At 38.1% G+C, this 18,812-nt stretch overlaps 1 protein-coding gene across 1 annotated transcript in view; it reads left to right on the top strand.

Annotated features, from left to right (window-relative positions):
* The window catches only part of grik3 (glutamate ionotropic receptor kainate type subunit 3), a 99,049-nt gene that overhangs the window by 68,459 nt on the left and 11,778 nt on the right, over positions 1-18,812 (top strand). The window contains exons 11-13 of the mRNA XM_046847043.1: positions 2,414-2,637; positions 9,997-10,115; positions 18,160-18,377. Coding sequence (XP_046702999.1) covers positions 2,414-2,637; positions 9,997-10,115; positions 18,160-18,377 — 561 coding nt within the window. The remainder of the gene's footprint in view (positions 1-2,413; positions 2,638-9,996; positions 10,116-18,159; positions 18,378-18,812) is intronic.

An 18,812-nucleotide genomic window follows, 5' to 3' on the forward strand; every position in this document is an offset into this window, starting at 1 on the left:
ACCCGCCCGTTTGCCGCGCTTCGCTTCCTCGAACAGCGCTGAGGTCTCCTCTCCGCCACCGGCATCAGGTAACACCGAGGGCTGGGGCCTGGTCTATGTGGCCGAGGTCGCAGCAAGCCGAGGTCGCGAAGGTTGTTGATAAGATCATCATGCAGATTGTTGGTTGCATGATGCCTGTACCGTAGCAGTGTCTGGTGGTCGTACACATGAACACAGCTGACTCTGGTGTCCATGTATTGTGGAAGGTCGGGCTAAATATGGTGAAAGCACCATTTTTGGATCCGGAGAGGCCGCTGCGAGCTACTGCCGCGCCGCCATCTTGGAACGATATCGTTCATTTCCAAAGCATTGGTTGATGCAGCATCTCATTCCCTCAGGGAACCAGGGTTACATACATAACCCGGAGATGTTGTTTAAGAATGTGAAATAAAAAAGAATAATACAGAGGTGGTGTGATGTTGTGTAAATAGGCTTTTGTACTATGTAGGACTTACCCGCTTGCTTATTCTTTAGCTCATTATTACAAAGCCCACTACAAGCCAAAGATGGTGTGTAAGGTGCAAAGTAGCAACACAAAGCCTTGTTAAATTAGATCTTCATAATGATGCCATAACAGTATTAATGTCTGGCTTAGCATATCAGTTGTATTAGTCTCGGTAATTAACCTTTGCACTTGGAGGTTACAAACCAGCAGGATTATTTTGAACAGGATTTTATATAGTGGTTGAATTCTCCTTTGGAATATCATTTAATAAATTTTTTTTTTTTTTTTTTTTTAGATATTGACTGGATCATTCTCTCGAATAATAATCATCGAAAGGTTACTTATTTAGAGTCTCAAGTCCTGCACTAATTTTTCTTGTAAAATTGGTACTATGAAAACAATAGAGAATTATTAAGAATTATTATTGATCATATTGACATTACCCTTCATTGGATGCAAGGATCTGCAGAAATGCACTTTTACAAATAATTTTGTGCTTTCAATTCAAATTACACTCAGAGATGTGAATCTCCAAGGGATATTACTGGAAGTGATTATGTTGGGTAGATCATATCTTGTATTAGCACAGTGCGCATAGTGTCTCAAGTGACAACCTAGCAGGCCTGCATTCTGGTCAGCTGCATTAACAGCAGGACTGGTTGGATAGCAGTGGTAAGCCTAAGTAATAATGGAAACAAATGTGTATTTCATTTAAATATTGAATGAGTTCTTACTAGGCTCACTATTTGACTGACATTTATTCTACTTAGCTATGTATAGTTTCTCTCACATACTTCCTGTGTCTATTCTGACTCTTTCTGGATGGTTGGCAGGTATTTACCTATCACTATGGTAAAAAAGGGTTTGCTAATCCAGACTACTGCATACAGCTGTACAGCCACTTTAAATGGCCGCAACCAAAACATTGAGGAACAGGGAAGTGAAATACCACAATGACAGCAAATGCATTCCATGCTCCACACGAGGCCATTGCTGTGAATTGAAATGTCAAATAGAGGCAAGATAGAGGAACAATCGAATTGTAGTACTTCTGTAATGGGAAAAAATGTCCCCTATAATGAAAATGGTTCATTTTCAAATGTTTCTAATGCAATATTTTGTACAAGCAAGTCTCGCACTACTTCCTTCGTGCTGTGGTAGGAGGAGGTCTGAACTCTTTTGTGATTCCATCATGTTAGGGGGAAGGAAGCAGTGAAGCATGAACCAAGCAGCTGGTTTCATTAACCTCCTGTCCAACCCAGGAGAGAGGGAAGCAGGGCGAGGCGATGTAAATGGTGACCTTCTAAATATGCAGCCAGACACGTGCCACTGAACGGGTCCATGCCCCTGCAATTTATAGACGGCAAGAAAAAGCAATAGTTGGTGCGAAGAAACTAGGCCATTCAACACATCAGTTGAATCACCTTGGAAAGCCTGACTGTGATAGCCTTTGGGGACAGATTTGCTGATGCTTTCTTCGTACACAGAATACACAGATGTTTGCTTATTCAATGCAGATATTGCAAACAGTATTATATAATTATGTAGATTGCACAATAATAATGACATCATTTAGGTTTAACAATTTTATATATATATATATATATATATATATATATATATATATATATGTATATGTGTATATATATATATATATATATATATATATATATATATATATATATATATATATATATATATATATATATATTATTAAACCCATATATAATTGTTAAACACCATTTTCATTATAGCGGACATTTTTTTTTTATATATAAATATTTTTAAGTGGGTTAGACAATCAATTATATTAAATGCAATTGAATTTAAAGACATCACTTTCAAGGACATTTTTACAGTCTTTTTTTAATCTGAACATTGAAGTGTAGTGGATGTTGCACAGACCTTTCTTGTCTTTTTTCTCCTTAGAGAGCAGATTTGGCTGTAGCTCCTCTTACAATTACCTTTGTGAGAGAAAAAGTGATTGACTTCTCCAAGCCATTCCTGAACACTGGGATCAGCATCCTGTACCGCCGACCAAACAATACTAATACCGGTTTCTTCTCCTTCCTCAAACCCATGACCCCTGATATCTGGGTCTATATCCTGCTGGCCTATCTGGGTGTTAGCTGTGTACTGTTTGTCATTGCCAGGTGAGTAAAATCTAGATCAGTAGCAGACTTCATTTAGAATGTATTCATCATAATCACTTTAAATACCTTAATGGAAGGTAGAGGTTTGAATACACGAGAAGCAACCTAATGTGTAAATCTTCTTCTGTGGTGAAGTGCTCAGGAAATGGATGTGCCGAAACACCCACACACCAGAGTGACCATTGTTGCTGACTCATTGAGCAGTGCTTGAGTTGATTTTGTAGGAAATGAGTGTTTGGCTGGACTGCAAGTTTCAAGACGAGGCAGCTGCTCTCATCAGCTCCTTTTCTGTCTTCCTTTCAGTACTCTTCTGAAAAGCTGTAAATATAGTTTTAGCAGGAGTGCATTTCTTTCATCTTCTTACCTATTAAATAGCCAATGGTCTCAATTTTCAGCCAGTAAGCTGCCATGAATACTGCAGCACTGTGAGACCTTTTCTAAAACCAGTCACTTATTTTCTTTAAGCAAATCTAAAACAGGAAAAGGATGTAGCAGAAGGTAATGCTGTAACATTAGTTTACAATTATTTAAAAGACTAATGCTAGAAGAGCGTTGCTTCACTAACAGCTACATACAGTGAGGAAAATAAGTATTTGAACACCCTGCTATTTTGCAATGTTCTCCCACTTAGAAATCATGGAGGGGTCTGAAATTGTAATCGTAGGTGCATGTCCACAGTGAGAGACATATTCTAAAAAAAAAAATCCAGAAAATCACAATATATGATTTTTAAACTATTTATTTGCATGATACAGCTGCAAATAAGTATGTGAACACCTGTCTATCAGCTAGAATTCTGACCCTCAAAGACCTGTTAGTCTGCCTTTAAAATGTCCACCTCCACTACATTTATTATCCTAAATTAGATGCACCTGTTTGAGGTAGTTAGCTGCATAAAGACACCTGTCCACCCCATACAATTAGTAAGAATCCGACCACTAACATGGCCAAGACCAAAGAGCTCCATGCAAGCTCTCACCTCGTGGGGTCTCAATGATCCTAAGAAAGGTGAGAAATCAGCCCAGAACTACACAGGAGGAGCTGGTCAATGACCTGAAAAGAGCTGGGACCACCGTTTCCAAGGTTACTGTTGGTAATACACTAAGACGTCATGGTTTGAAATAATGCATGGCACGGAAGGTTCCCCTGCTTAAACCAGCACATGTCCAGGCACGTCTTAAGTTTGCCAATGACCATTTGGATGATCCAGAGGAGTCATGGGAGAAAGTCATGTGGTCAGATGAGACCAAAATATAACTATTGGGTCATAATTCCACTAAACGTGTTTAGAGAAAGAAGAATGATGAGTACCATCCCAAGAACACCATCCCTACTGTGAAGCATGGAGGTGGTAGCATCATGCTTTGGGGGTGTTTTTCTGCACATGGAACAGGGCAACTGCACTGTATTAAGAAGAGGATGACCGGGGCCATGTATTGCGAGATTTTGGGGAACAATCTCCTTCCCTCAGTTAGAGCATTGAAGATGGGTCGAGGCTGGGTCTTCCAACATGACAATGACCCGAAGCACACAGCCAGGATAACCAAGGAGTGGCTCTGTAAGAAGCATATCAAGGTTCTGGCATGGGCTAGCCAGTCTCCAGACCTAAACCCAATAGAGAATCTTTGGAGGGAGCTCAAACTCCATGTTTCTCAGCAACAGGCCAGAAACCTGACTGATCTAGAGAAGATCTGTGTGGAGAAGTGGGCCAAAATCTCTCCTGCAGTGTGTGCAAACCTGGTGGAAAAACTACAGGAAACGTTTGACCTCTGTAATTGCAAACAAAGGCTACTGTACCAAATATTAACATTGACTTTCTCAGGTGTTCAAATACTTATTTGCAGCTGTATCATACAAATAAATAGTTTAAAAATCATACATTGTGATTTCTGGATTTTTTTTTCAGATTATGTCTCTCACAGTGGACATGCACCTACGATGACAATTTCAGACCCCTCCATTATTTCTAAGTGGGAGAACTTGCAAAATAGCAGGGTGTTCAAATACTTATTTTCCTCACTGTACATACATACATACATACGGTGCCCAATTTAAAAGTTTAAAAAACACTGTGTAAAATGTAAATAAGAAACAGAATGCATGATTTGCAAATTTTAAACCCATATATTTGCTTACAATAGAACATAAAAACATATTTAAACTAAGAAAATCTACCATTTAAAGGAAAGAAAAAAGGAAATAAAAAATTGGGATCTTTGTGCTTTTAGTTGTCTCCGCATTCAAAATGTACTAGATTGATTCTGTACTGGAAATCACTGCATGGGCTCCTTCAGAATTCACTGACTATGAACACAGTTCGCCGTGCCACACACAAATACAGGTTAAAGCTCTATCGTGCAAAGAAGAAGCCACAAATGATCATGATCCTGAAATGCTGCAGTATTCTCTTCACCAAGGCTTGTTTCCAATGGACTGAGGCAAAATGGAAAACTGTTCTGTGGTCGTGCGAATTGAAATTCTAAACTATTTTAGGAAACTCTAGACTCTGTGTCCTCTGGAATACTGAGGAGGGATCATGTGAATATTATCAGCTCTCAGTTCAAATGCATGCATCTCGGATGGTATGTCTGTGCATTAGTACCTATGAAATGGGCAACTTGCACGTCCAGAAAGGCACCATCAATGCTGAAAGGTACATATGTTGTCATCCAGACAATGTCTTTTTAAGGTAAGGCCTTGCATATTTCAGCAACACAATGCTAAACAGGAAACTGCATCTGTTACAATAGCATAACTTTGCAGTAGAAGAGTCTGGGTGCTAAATTGGCCTGCTTGCAGTCCACAACTTTTACCATTTAATTCATTTGCCACATCATGGAACGAAAACTGTGACAAAAAAGACCCAGAAATGTTGACCAGCTATCAGACACGAATGGAACATTGGAAATCCTTTATCAGACATAAATGAACCAACATTTCTCTCGTAAAACTACTGCAACTGGTCTACTCAGTTTCCAGACATACATGTACAGATTGTTGTTAAAAGAAGCAGGGATGCTACATAGTGGTACATTTCCTCAATTTAAACATTTGGTATGATTTCAATGTTCCATCGTGAATAAAATATGGGTTTACAAGATTTGCAAATAATTGCATTTTTTTTTTTTACAAAAACAAAAAATAGAAAAAGAAAATGCTTATATAGACATTCTAAGAAGCACTGATGGGGCACAATTTATTAGTAATGCTTATATATTTATGTAATTTGTATTTGGTTGTGGTGAATCCAGAGCATATCCGAGCAAACAGTGGGTGCACGGTGGATGAATTCATGCCAGATGGGATGCCAGTACATTGCAGTCTTCCAGGCATGCACACACATTCACACTGACTCATGGATACCAAGTGAACACACTCACTTCACACCTTTAGTATAGCCAGGGCCTGAGCATGGTAGGGGTTTGAGGAAACTAGAAAACTTAGAGGAAACCCACACAGAAATGGGTAATGAAAAAAATACAAGTAATTGAAAAGAAACTGAGCTCTGAAGATCATTTTAAGAACACAACTTAGGAGTGGTGGAGTTCATCCCTGCAGAGCACCAGTAAATATACATTCGACGAAAAAAAAAGATTAAAAATGGCCATGGAATACAGATTAAAATTTAAGACTTCAATATCTCACTAGTGTGGATAAGCACTTACGCTTCAGCAATAGTGGAATAATGGACATGTCCCCTCTCAGCCTTCCTTTGCCCTTATCTGCTAAAATACCTGCACATTGCCCCAAGTTTCAATTTTCTGAGATCAGCTGCTTCAGATGCCTCCATACTGCATACTGCATAGAGGCATGGAAGGAGGACAAATGACAAATGCTTTTTTAATAAAAAAAAAAATTAGCTATTATATACAGGGTCCTGGAAAGACCAAAAAAATATGCTTTTTTTTCAGTGTGTACATTTTAGTTTAAAATTGAATGGATGTATTGAAATGAAACTGCAAAATAGTAATGCACAATTTGTGTATAATTTGCTGTCATCTCTTAACTTTTTGTATTTTAAGTTCTTAGAATTAAAAAAAAGTTTAAATTGTGTGCTGTCTTGTAAATATAATATGTCTATGGAGCACTTTGCATACATAACATCTACAGGATATAAATCTAATTGCTGTGCAGGGTTTTCTATAAAGTCAGTGACATGATACAAATTTTAACGATAGTATGCACACTTAAACTGAATCTGTCCTTATGTCTCAAAAATATGGTTTGTTATCCAGTGTTAGCATTGCTTGATAGGGAAGTGTTATTGCTGTCATAACAGCAAAATAGCAAAATGCATTCTTTGTGTAAATCGACAAACAGCATTTTAATAGGCTTTAGGAGAGAAAACGATAAAGGGGACTGATGCAAAAGGCTATGTTGTTGACTATTACTCATGTAAGTGCTGCCTCTCAACACACCATTTAAAACCGCTAGGGCATTTGCTAAACAAAGTCATGGACCAAAAGAAAAATGAAGCAAATGCTTTAGCATAATGTATTCTCTTGCTATAAAGGCTGTATTCCTCCATCAAGCTCACATTCAACCAAACCCTCTTCTTTGCCTTACTCTGTATTTTAGGTCAAAGGTTATTACAATGTACTGTGCTTTCACATTTAATCATCAGTTCCTACTTTGTCTCAAGAGCTTTAGACATGCTATAAACATTTGAGAAAATGCTCAAAAAAGAATAATCTTAAATAAAATAAAGTTTTTATTTATCTAGAATTTGGCTATTATACAAACTAATGTTTCTCTCAGCTGGTTAGATAGTTATCTGTAACTGATGTCTTTCCAACATATTAAACAATTAAAAACATTTTTTATGCTAATCATACAAAGCATTTGCTAGAACACTGTATAAGCTTTAAAACTTAATCTACTAGACAACCAACAACATATGCTATTATTTTCTGAAACAAGTTTTAGAATTTCTTTTAGTACGTTTCTATAAGTCTGAAGAAAGAAACTGACTGAAAAGAAAATGATTCTATATAATTATACTTCATCCTCAGTCACCAGTCAACTTCTTCCAGTTACATGCTTGTTAAAACTCATTATCTAAGTAACCTTGCTCACACTTACATTTTTTATTACAATCATCTTTATTTCAGTATTTCATTATGTAACTATTATTTCCATTTTGTTTGGTCATCCTACACTTTCTGTATCCATATTTCTGTATGTCAATCAATTTTCATTGTACTGTATGTATTTTAATAACAAAAAAAACTTTATGTTATGGGCATGCACACAGTGAATTATGTTTTTACAGTGATGTCTTCATAGATCTTTGACAAAACATCCAGTATTTAATGTAACTGATAATTTTTTATGTAACTGACATATTATCTAATGTTTTATTTGTCACTACAAAAAAAGTTTGTGGATCAGCTGCATCAAAACTAAAAAAAAAAAAACACATACATGGAAGTGATTAAATTGCTCTCAGTGTGTTTTGAAAATGAGTTTCCAAAATTAATAAAATTGTTTACCAGATTTCCTCTAAAGATAATGTACCCAAAGTATAGTCTAATGGATTGATCTGCCCAAGCAGTCATCTGCCTTAACTGTGCTACAGCTCAGGTGTAGCACATAAGTCTCCTGTTTTTGGATAGACAAAGTATATTAAAGTATACTTTAGCCACTGGGGTTCATTATAGAAACATACTAAGCACACGTGCCTATCGTGGCATTATTGTGAGCAACAGGACTCCAAAAAGGATATTAAGTACCCAACAACAAGGACACTACTTAAAGTTTGTGTGGATTCAAGATCTCATTACTAAACACTCTGAAATTCTGAAAGTACCACACATGCATAACAGTCAATAAATTATTATCATTAGATCTCTCAAATATGCATTTGCATAAATTCTACAGCAGGGTGCAACAACTTCAGTCCTGTGGCCCCACAGTGATTTTCCTACTCAAATGCACATACTAAACCTGGTATTTAACTGGCTGAGTCAGGTGTCTTTAAGCAAAGAAAAAAATACTTTGTTGGAATCCAGAGATACAGGTGTGTAACCCTGTCCTGACATACTTAAAACCATAATTTCTGCTTAATGTGGATTACACACAGCCAAGATCAATATGCACAACAATACTATGTGTACAAACACAAGTCTTTTGTTTCTTCTTTGATATACTTTGCACAAATGCCGTTTTTCTTTTCTTGTAGAAAATTGCATACACACAGTTGCACAAGTGTTCTCTAGGCATAGTTCCACATATTCAGTGAGTGTATGGTATGCTCAATATAAACTATCAAGGCACTTCATGTGTCAGTTTGGGTATCCTTAATGGTCTCTGATTTCTCCAGTGTACAAAACATGCAGGTTTGTTGATTTGGCTGTCCAAAATTGCCTATAAGTGGGAATGTGTGTGTGCATAGTACCCTGCAATAATCTAGCATTCCATCCCTGGGGTAATCCTTCAAACCTTGCACCCAGTGTTAATGGGAAAAGTTTCAAGGTATAAATCAGTTACTGAAAAGGAATGAATGAACAGATGGATGGGTGGACAGGTGGACGGATGAACAAACAAACAACTGAAAGAACAAATGTCCCAAACAAATACATTTTATTGGCAAAGGTACATTATGTGGATATATGACCACTACTGTTGGCAACAGTTTGGGCCAATTATTATTGGGCAAGTTTTAATTCCCAAAATATGTTGTGTTTCCGTGCTAGCCTTACTTCAGTTTGGGCCTGTTACCAAAGATTTGTTCCAAAAATTAGTAACCAAAAAGCACACATTTGTTTAAACAGCAAAAAATTTATTTGTATGCTTTAGGTAAACTTTACTTTAACGGGAGGCAAATGGACAAAACATGTAACAGGCAGTGCACCTGTGCATAAAGTAAGGCACATATACAAGTTTTGCCATTGTTAGTGTAAGAGATTAGAGATACACTAGGTGACCGCATACTAGATGTACACAAAAATTACACATGATGTACAATACACAGTGCCTGACCTTTCTACTGCTCTTGTGGCTGAATGAATACAAGTCCCCATAGCAAGTCTCGACATAAAAAATGCCAAGATATACAGCTTTGCTGTATCAGATACTCCTAGCACATACTAATTAACTTTGAAGTAATTAATTGGGCTGTATGTAAGCTGTTGTAAGCATCAGTGCAAAAGAAGATTATGTAGTATCGTTTCATCTATCTCATTGCATCCTAATCCAATGGGTATCTACCTGTCACTGTGAAATGTATCACAATAAAGCAAAAATGTAAGTTAAAAAATGTAACTTGATTTACTGGCCTTAAAATGTCAATAAAAGTTTTTTTTTTTTTAAGTCAGACGATACTTTGTATGGATAATAGGTGTTTGATGTCTTTTGCAGATTTAGCCCTTATGAGTGGTATGATGCACACCCATGCAATCCAAGCTCTGATGTGGTGGAGAACAACTTTACACTCCTGAACAGCTTCTGGTTTGGCGTGGGCTCCCTTATGCAGCAAGGTAATGCAGTCTGTGTTTAAAGTGTGCTTTACAAGCTATCGCAGTGAACTTCAGGTGACAGTAGCATGAGGCGGCTGCTTCTGCTGAGGCCCTTCCCATCAAGAATATGTGGAGTTTACCCTTCAAGTGCAGACAGAGGAAGACTGTTGCCATGCTTCATGCCATTGTGAGGGGAAAATGTGTCACACAGGTGTCACATGCTCTGGCAGGTCGGAACGATATCAGTAGAGTTTGTTTCTGTGAAATGCGGCTTCCGTCAAGAACACTTCTCTCATGTTGTTGGCATGGAGTTGGGGTTAGGATCAAACTTCACAAATGACTGTGATTCTGTCTTGGCATTACACACACACACACACACACACACACACACACACACACACACACACATACACACTAACTCTCACACTGCAGAGATGACTTACCATCTGCTCGTGCCTAGATGTCCACCAACAAACCTCCCCCTGTGATTTTGTTTCCCAGCACTTTTAGAATCGCACCTCTATGTTCCTGTGCTATGATAGATTAGAATTTATATATATATATATATATATATATATATATATATATATATATATATATATATATATATATATATATAAAACCCAGCTATTAGGGAGGCACAAGCCAGTGCACTCTTAGTGCCGGTCCCAAGCCCGGATAAATGGGGAGGGTTGCGTTAGGAAGGGCATCCAGCGTAAAACATGTGCCAAATCAAATATGCGGATCACAAATGAGAATTTCATACCGGATCGGTCAAGGCCGAGGTTCGGGTTGGTCCTTTAAATGTTGGTACTATGACTGGTAAAGGGAGAGAGATGATATGATGGAGAGGAGAAAGGTAGATATGTTGTGTGTTTAGGAGACTAAGTGGAAAGGGAGTAAGGCCAGGAACATTGGAGGTGGGTTCAAACGAAAGAGTTCAGTAAGAGTGTAGTGGAGGTGAAGAGAGTTTCTGAAAGGGTGATGAACGTGAAGCTGGAAGTTGAAGGGTTGATGATAAATGTCATCAGTGCCTATGCTCCACAAGTTGGCTGTGAGATGGAGGAGAAGGAAAGATTCTGGAGTGAATTAGATGAAGTGGTAGATGGTGTACCTAGGAAAGAATGATTGGTGATTGGGGCAGACTTTAATGGGCATGTAGGTGAAGGGAACAGAGGTGATGAGGAGGTGATGGGTAGGTATGGTTTTAAGGAGAGGAATGTGGAAGGGCAGATGGTGGTAGATTTTGCTAAAGGGGTGGAAATGGCAGTGGTGAACACATATTTTAAGAAGAAGGAGGATCATAGGGTGACGTATACGAGTGGAGGAGGTGCACACAGGTGGACTATGTTCTATGCAGGAGATGCAACCTGAAGGAGACTGTAAGGTGTTGGCAGGGGACAGTGTAGCTAGACAGCATCGGATGGTGGTCTGTAGGATGGTTTTGGAGGCGAAGAAGAAGGGGAGGAGAGTGAGGACTGAAAGAAAAATAAGATGGTGGAAACTGAAGGAGGAAGAGTGTAGTGTGAAGTTCAGGGAAGAGGTCAGACAGAGGCTCGGTGGTGGTGAAGAGGTGTTGAGTAATTGGGAAACTACTGCAGGAGTAATGAGGGAGGCAGCTAGAAAAGTACTTGGTGTGACATCTGGAAATAGAAAGGAAGACAAAGAGACATGGTGGTGGAATGAGGAAGTGCAGGAGAGCATAAGGAGAAAGAGGTTGGCAAAACAGAAGTGGGATAGAGAGAGTGATGAGAAAAGTAGGCAGGAGTACAAGGAGATGCGGCAGCAGGTAAAGAGAGATGTGGCGAAAGCCAAGAAAAAGGCATATGAGGAGCTGTATGAGAGGTTGGACACTAAGGAAGGAGAAAAGGATTTATACCGATTAGCCAGACAGAGAGACAGAGCTGGGAAGGATGTGCTGCAAGTTAGAGCAATAAAGGATGGAGATGGAAATGTGTTGACTAGTGAGGAGAGTGTGTTGAGAAGGTGGAGGGAGTATTTTGAGCAGCTGATGAATGAGGAAAATCAGAGCGAGAGAAGGTTGGATGATGTAGAGTTAGTGAAGCAGGAAGTGGATAGGATTAGTAAGGAGGAAGTAAGAGCAGCGATTAAGAGGATAAAAAAGTGAAAAGTCAGTTGGACCAGATGACATACCTGTAGAAGCGTGGAGATGTTTAGGAGAGATGGCAGTGGAGTTTTTAACCAGATTGTTTAACAAGATTCTGGAAGGTGAGAGCATGCCTGAGGAATGGAGAAGGAGTGTGCTGGTACCGATCTTTAAGCATAAGGGAGATCTGCAGTAACTACAGGGGAATTAAGTTGATCAGTCACACCATGAAGTTATGGGAAAGAGTAGTGGAAGCCAGGCTGAGAGAAAAGGTTTCATGCCGAAGAAGAGCACCACAGATGCCTTATTTGCTTTGAGGATGTTGATGGAGAAGTATAGAGAAGGACAGAAGGAATTGCAGTGTGTATTTGTGGATTTGGAGAAAGTGTATGACAGGGTGCCAAGAGAGGAGTTGTGGTATTGTATGAGGAGGTCAGGTGTGTCAGAGAAGTATGTGAGGGTGGAGCCTGGAGAGGTGGAGGTATGCGCTGGAGAGAAGGGGAATGAAAGTCAGTAGGAGTAAGACAGAGTACATGTGTGTGAATGGGAGGGAGGGCAGTGGAGGGGTGCGGTTGCAGGGAGAAGAGGTGGAGAAGGTGGAGGAGTTCAGGTACCTGGGGTCAACAGTGCAAAGTATTGGAGAGTGTGTTAGAGAAGTAAAGAAAAGAGTGCAGGCAGGGTGGATTGGGTTGAGAAGAGTGACCGGAGTGATTTGTGATAGTAGGGTATCTGCAAGAATGAAAGGAAAAGTTTATAGGACTGTGGTGAGACCTGCAATGTTGTATGGATTAGAGACAGTGACATTGAGTAAAAGACAGGAGGTAGAGCTGGAGGTAGCAGAGCTGAAGATGTTGAGGTTTTCGTTGGGAGTGACGAGGATGGACAAGATTAGAAATGAGTTTATTAGAGGGACAGCGCATGTAGGATGTTTTGGTGACAAGGTGAGGGAGGCGAGATTGAGATGGTTTGGACATGTGCAGAGGAGGGACATGAGTTATATTGGTAGAAGAATGCTGAGGATGGAGCCACCAGGTAGGAGGAAAAGAGGAAGGCCAAGGAGGAGGTTCATGGATGTGGTGAGGGAAGACATGCAGGTAGTTGGTGTGAAAGAGGAAGATGTAGAGGACAGGGTGGTATGGAGACTGATGATCAGCCGTGGCGACCCCTAATGGGAGCAGCCTAAAGAAGAAGAAGAAGAAGATATATATATATATATATATATATATATATATATATATATATATATATATATATATATATATATATATATATATATATATATATATATATATATATATATATATATATATATATATATATATATATATATATATATATATATATACGTATATAATCAGGCATTATTTGGACTCTCACCACTATTCAGCATTCACTGTCTGTGCAAACATTCTTGTCTGAGTACCATTTAATTTCCTCTCTTCTGCTTTTAGTTGCAGCCTCACAAAATTAGTTTAAGGAAAAAGCTATTAGAGACATGCAAGCCTGATGTTTTTGTTCACGATACCCCTCATGGGCACACATTAGCAAGTGATGCCCCCCAAAATGAAATAACCGTAATAAAGTAAGCAGGGGAGAAAGAACAATAATGAAATGTTTATGCTCCTGTAAAGTGACAAACGAAGAGTTCTCCATGGTGAATCTCTGCCTGTAAGGATCGCAAATGTCAGACACAATTCATTAAGCTGCTACTCTGCCCTCAAACTGCCTGGAATCCCTATCAATTTGCCACTGTTCCCAGGTACAGATAAGTAGTTCATGAGTAGTGCAGTGTAATAGAAATCAGGGAGGCAAAGTCAATATGCAACACCCACATGACATTTCAAAACCCCCTGTGTTTCAAATACCGCTCTCTGTTCTGGCAGCGGTGCTTGTTTGGCATCTTGCATGCCTCACTTCCTCAGATCTTCTTCCACAGATTTTTGTGTAATGGCTGTCCCTGCTGCTGTTAGTTCTTACATTTGGAATGATATTTCTGGTCAGACATTAAACACATATTACTGGGTCTTCAGATAATAAAATTAATTGGCAGAAAATTCAATGTTGATTCAACGTCTGAACTTTTAGGTCAAATTAGTTTGGTCCCCCTTCTATTATGAATTGTAACTTCAACCAATAAATAGAATATTGAAGGAATTTGCTTACTTACCTGGTAGTTTGTCTTTAAATAGTATTTAATTTGTAGGATAGCTAGTATTGTCACACATTTTCCTTTCCAGTGATTTTATATATATATATATATATATATATATATATATATATATATATATATATATATATATATATATATATATATATATATATATACATATATATATATATATACATATATATATATATATATATACACACAGCGGGCAAATAAGTATTTGACACATAAGCATTTTTATCAGTAAGATTTCTAAGTGGGCTATTGACACAAAATTTCCACCAGATGTACCATCAAGCCAAATATTGAATTCATACAAAGAAATCAGAACATTTATGTATACAAGTTGAGTCATAATAAATAAAGTTAAATGACACAGGGAATAAGTATTAAACACATGAAGATAACAAGGTGCAAAATGGCATAGAAAGCCAAGAGATCACCTGAAATCTGTCAGTATTGAGAGAGAAACCCTGCCCCCTATCAGTACTAGTTGATATCAGCTGATTTAGTCCTAATTGATGGCCTATAAAGGCTTTTCATTACCCAGAAGGCACACAGAAAAGACTTCTTGATGGGTCAAAGCAAAGAACTCTTTCAAGATCTTCGTAATCTTATCGTTGAAAAGCATTTTGATGGGAATGGTTATAGGTGCATTTCCAGAATGCTGAATGTTCCTGTGAGCACTGTGGGGGCCATTATCCGGAAATGGAAAGAGCATCAGTTCACCATAAACCGGCCACGATCAGGTGCTCCACGTAAGATCCCTGTCCGAGGAGTCCAAAGAATAATCATGAGAGTTTGCCAATAGCCAAGAACCACTTGGGGAGAACTTCAGGAAGACCTTGCATCAGCAGGTACTGTTGTTTCAAAGAAAACTATAAGCAATGCACTGAACCGCCATGGCATCCATGCATGTTCACCACAAAAGACTCCATTGCTGAACAAAAAGCATGTTGAGGCTCGGTTAAAGTTTGCGAAAGAGCATTTGGAGAAGCCTGTGGATTATTGGGAGACTATAGTATGGTCAGATGAAAGCAATATTTTACTTTTTGGCAGTCATTCTACACACCATGTTTGGAGAAGAAATGGCACTGCCCACCACCCCAAGAACACCATACCAACAGTTAAGTTTGGAAGCATCATGGTTTGGGGCTGCTTTTCAGCAAGGTGTACTGGCAGACTTCATATTATTGAAGGCAGAATGAATGGAGAAATGTATCGGGACATTCTGGATAAAAATCTGCTGCCATCTACCAGAAAGCTGAAAATGAAAATAGGGTGGACATTTCAGCAAGACAATGATCCCAAACACAAGGCCATGGAAACAATGAAGTGGTTTGAAAGAAAGAAAATCAAGTTGCTTGAATGGCCTAGTCAATCACCTGACCTAAATCCCATAGAAAATCTATGAAGAGAACTGATCAAAGTTCATAAAAGAGGCCCAAGGAACCTTCAAGATTTAAAGACCATTTGTGTGGAAGAATGGGCCAGAATCACTCCTGAGCAATGCAGACGACTGGTCTCTCCATACAAGAGGCGTCTAGAAGCTGTAATCACCAACAAAGGCTTTTCTACAAAGTATTAAATAAAGTGTGTTCAATACTTATTCCCTGTGTCATTTCACTTTATTTATTATGACTCAACTTGTATACTTAAATGTTCTGATTTCTTTGTATGAATTTAATATTTGGCTTGATGGCTACATCTGGTGGAAATTTTGTGTCAATAGCTTACCTTAACCTTACTGATAAAAATGCTGATGTGTCAAATACTTATTTTTCCCACTGTCTATCTATCTATCTATCTATCTATCTATCTATCTATCTATCTATCTATCTATCTATCTATCTATCTATCTATATATATATATATATATATATATATATATATATATCTATATATAGTGTGGCACAACCAGGACTCTTCCAAGAACTGGTCACCTGGCCAAACTGAGCAATTGGGGAAGAAGGGCCTTAGTAACCAAGTGACCAAGAGTGGTGACCAGGAACCCTTAACTGTGCGAAACAAGATTCTCCGGTCTGATTAAACCAAGATTGAACTGTTTGGATTAATTCTAAACGTTATATGTGGAGGAAACCAGGCACTGCTCATCACATGCCCAAAACCATCTCAAAACTGAAGCATGATGGTGGCAGCAGAAACTGGGCAACCGGTCAGGGTTGAAGAACACTAAATAGACCAAAGAACCAAGATATCCTTAATAAAAACCTGTTCAACAGTGCTCGGGACCCCAGATCTTCCTACATGACAACGGCCCTAAGCAGACAGCTAAGACAACACAGGAGTGGGTTATGGACAACTCAGTGAATGTCCATAAATGGCCCTGCCAGAACCTGAATGGAACCCTATTGAACATCTCTGGAGAGACATGAAAGTGGCTGTCCACAAACAGTCCCCATTCATACTGACCAAGACAGGATTTGAAAAGAATAATTGAAGTCAATCCCACAATCCAGGTGTGCAATGCTTGTTGTGTCATACCCAAAAAGACTTGAGGCTGTAATTCTTGCAAAAGGTGCTTTAACTAAGTAGTGAGTAAAGGGTCAGAATACTTATGAATGTAATTTTTATTTTTATTTTATTATAAAAAAAATTTGACATTTTTAGAATTCTGTTTTCACTTTGTCATTATTGGCGACTGAGAGCAGATTAATGAGAAAAAAAATCTATTTGAACGATTGTAGTCTCAGGCTAGAATACTTACTGAATGCACTCTGTGTGGTGTGTGTGTATTATATATATAAATCTCAGATATCTCGGAGGACACTTATGTTGTCTTAACTGTCATACACTGAAGTTTTCAGGCATGTGAGAGAACATAACGAAAGTTAAAAGAAAGCAGGGCAGTACATTACCCTCATTCCTACGAGAGCAGTACCTGGTGCTGATTAGCAGCTTACCTTCCCTTCTTTTTTATGGAAATGAGCAGATGTTGAGTTTCAGTATTACAGCAGTATTTCTGACAGGCACTTATGACATCAGCATTTTTTTCTTGCAGCCTGGTTAGACACAGAAACAGGTCTACAAAGAGCACAAACACCTAGCAGCTACATCTGTGCACCATCTTTTCCGGCATGCAGCGTGTGCAAACTGCAGTAATATTCGGTGTGGGCAGTAGCTGATGTACATGATTCAAAAACTTCAGTATCTTTGGATGTACATGAATGGAAAATGTTAACACAATGTTTTACTGTATTATATCAACAAAATGTAAAATTTATTTGAGCATTATAGTTGAATTTCATTAAAAAAAAAAAAAAAATATATATATATATATATATATATATATATATATATATATATATATATATATATATATATATATTGTGCCAAAAAAAGAGACGCAAAAATAATATAATGCATCATATTAGTTCTATTTGTTAAAACAGTGTCTTTCTTAATTTAGTAACACTGTATGCTTTCCCATATATTCCCGCTATACTGCACTGCATGAAGAAATTCCATTATTCAAAGACCCAATTAAACACAATTTATTAAGTTTTATTTGCAGTTCAAGCAATTCAGTCTAGCTGTATTATTCGATATGTCTCATTGATTTTCCCCTTTGCTTTATGTTTGGCATGGCCAAGTTAAAACAAATATGCAACCTTTATCATATTTGCAGACTTTTCTTGCCAGTCAAATTACAATAAGTGTTTAAATATTTTGTCACTTTTTAATCAGGGTTGATGTAAAATCTTCTGCTGTTATTACTGTTCCTAAAAGTTTGCATTAAGAATTAAAATAACCTGTTGATTCCACTGTAGGTTCTGAGCTGATGCCCAAAGCTCTCTCCACACGTATTATTGGGGGCATCTGGTGGTTCTTCACCCTTATCATCATCTCCTCCTACACAGCCAATTTGGCAGCTTTCCTCACTGTGGAGAGAATGGACTCTCCTATTGACTCGGCTGATGACCTGGCCAAACAAACCAAAATTGAATATGGTGTAGTAAAAGATGGAGCAACTATGTCATTTTTCAAGGTAGAATTTGTTTTCTGATTATCTTACAAATGGGTGAATGTGTGTTAATAGGACCACATTGATGGCTAATTTGTTGATTGGCATCCAGTCGTATTGAGGTTTAAGTAGAATAGGTACTTTCCCAAAGGGGTTCTTTAAATAGCATCTTGAACTAAGTTTTGGAAAAAAAAAATAATTTGTTTGTGTTAGAGGGGATGAAGAAAGATCAATACAACTCTTCTAAAGAGGGCAGTAAATATTTTATTTCTAGCTAGAAAAACTTGAATACATCTACTGTAATACACATTATTATTCTTTGTTTTCTTCTTGTTGCAAAGTTTTCTGCTTTTTTTCCTGTATAAATTATATACAGTTTATTGTTTTACTATTGAGCCTGATGCTGAATAAAAAAAGTAATAATTCTAACATGATAGTGAACAACTCTGAACATTGACA

Source organism: Silurus meridionalis, chromosome 4 (assembly GCF_014805685.1).
Source record: "Silurus meridionalis isolate SWU-2019-XX chromosome 4, ASM1480568v1, whole genome shotgun sequence".
NCBI classification, from domain to species: domain Eukaryota; kingdom Metazoa; phylum Chordata; class Actinopteri; order Siluriformes; family Siluridae; genus Silurus; species Silurus meridionalis.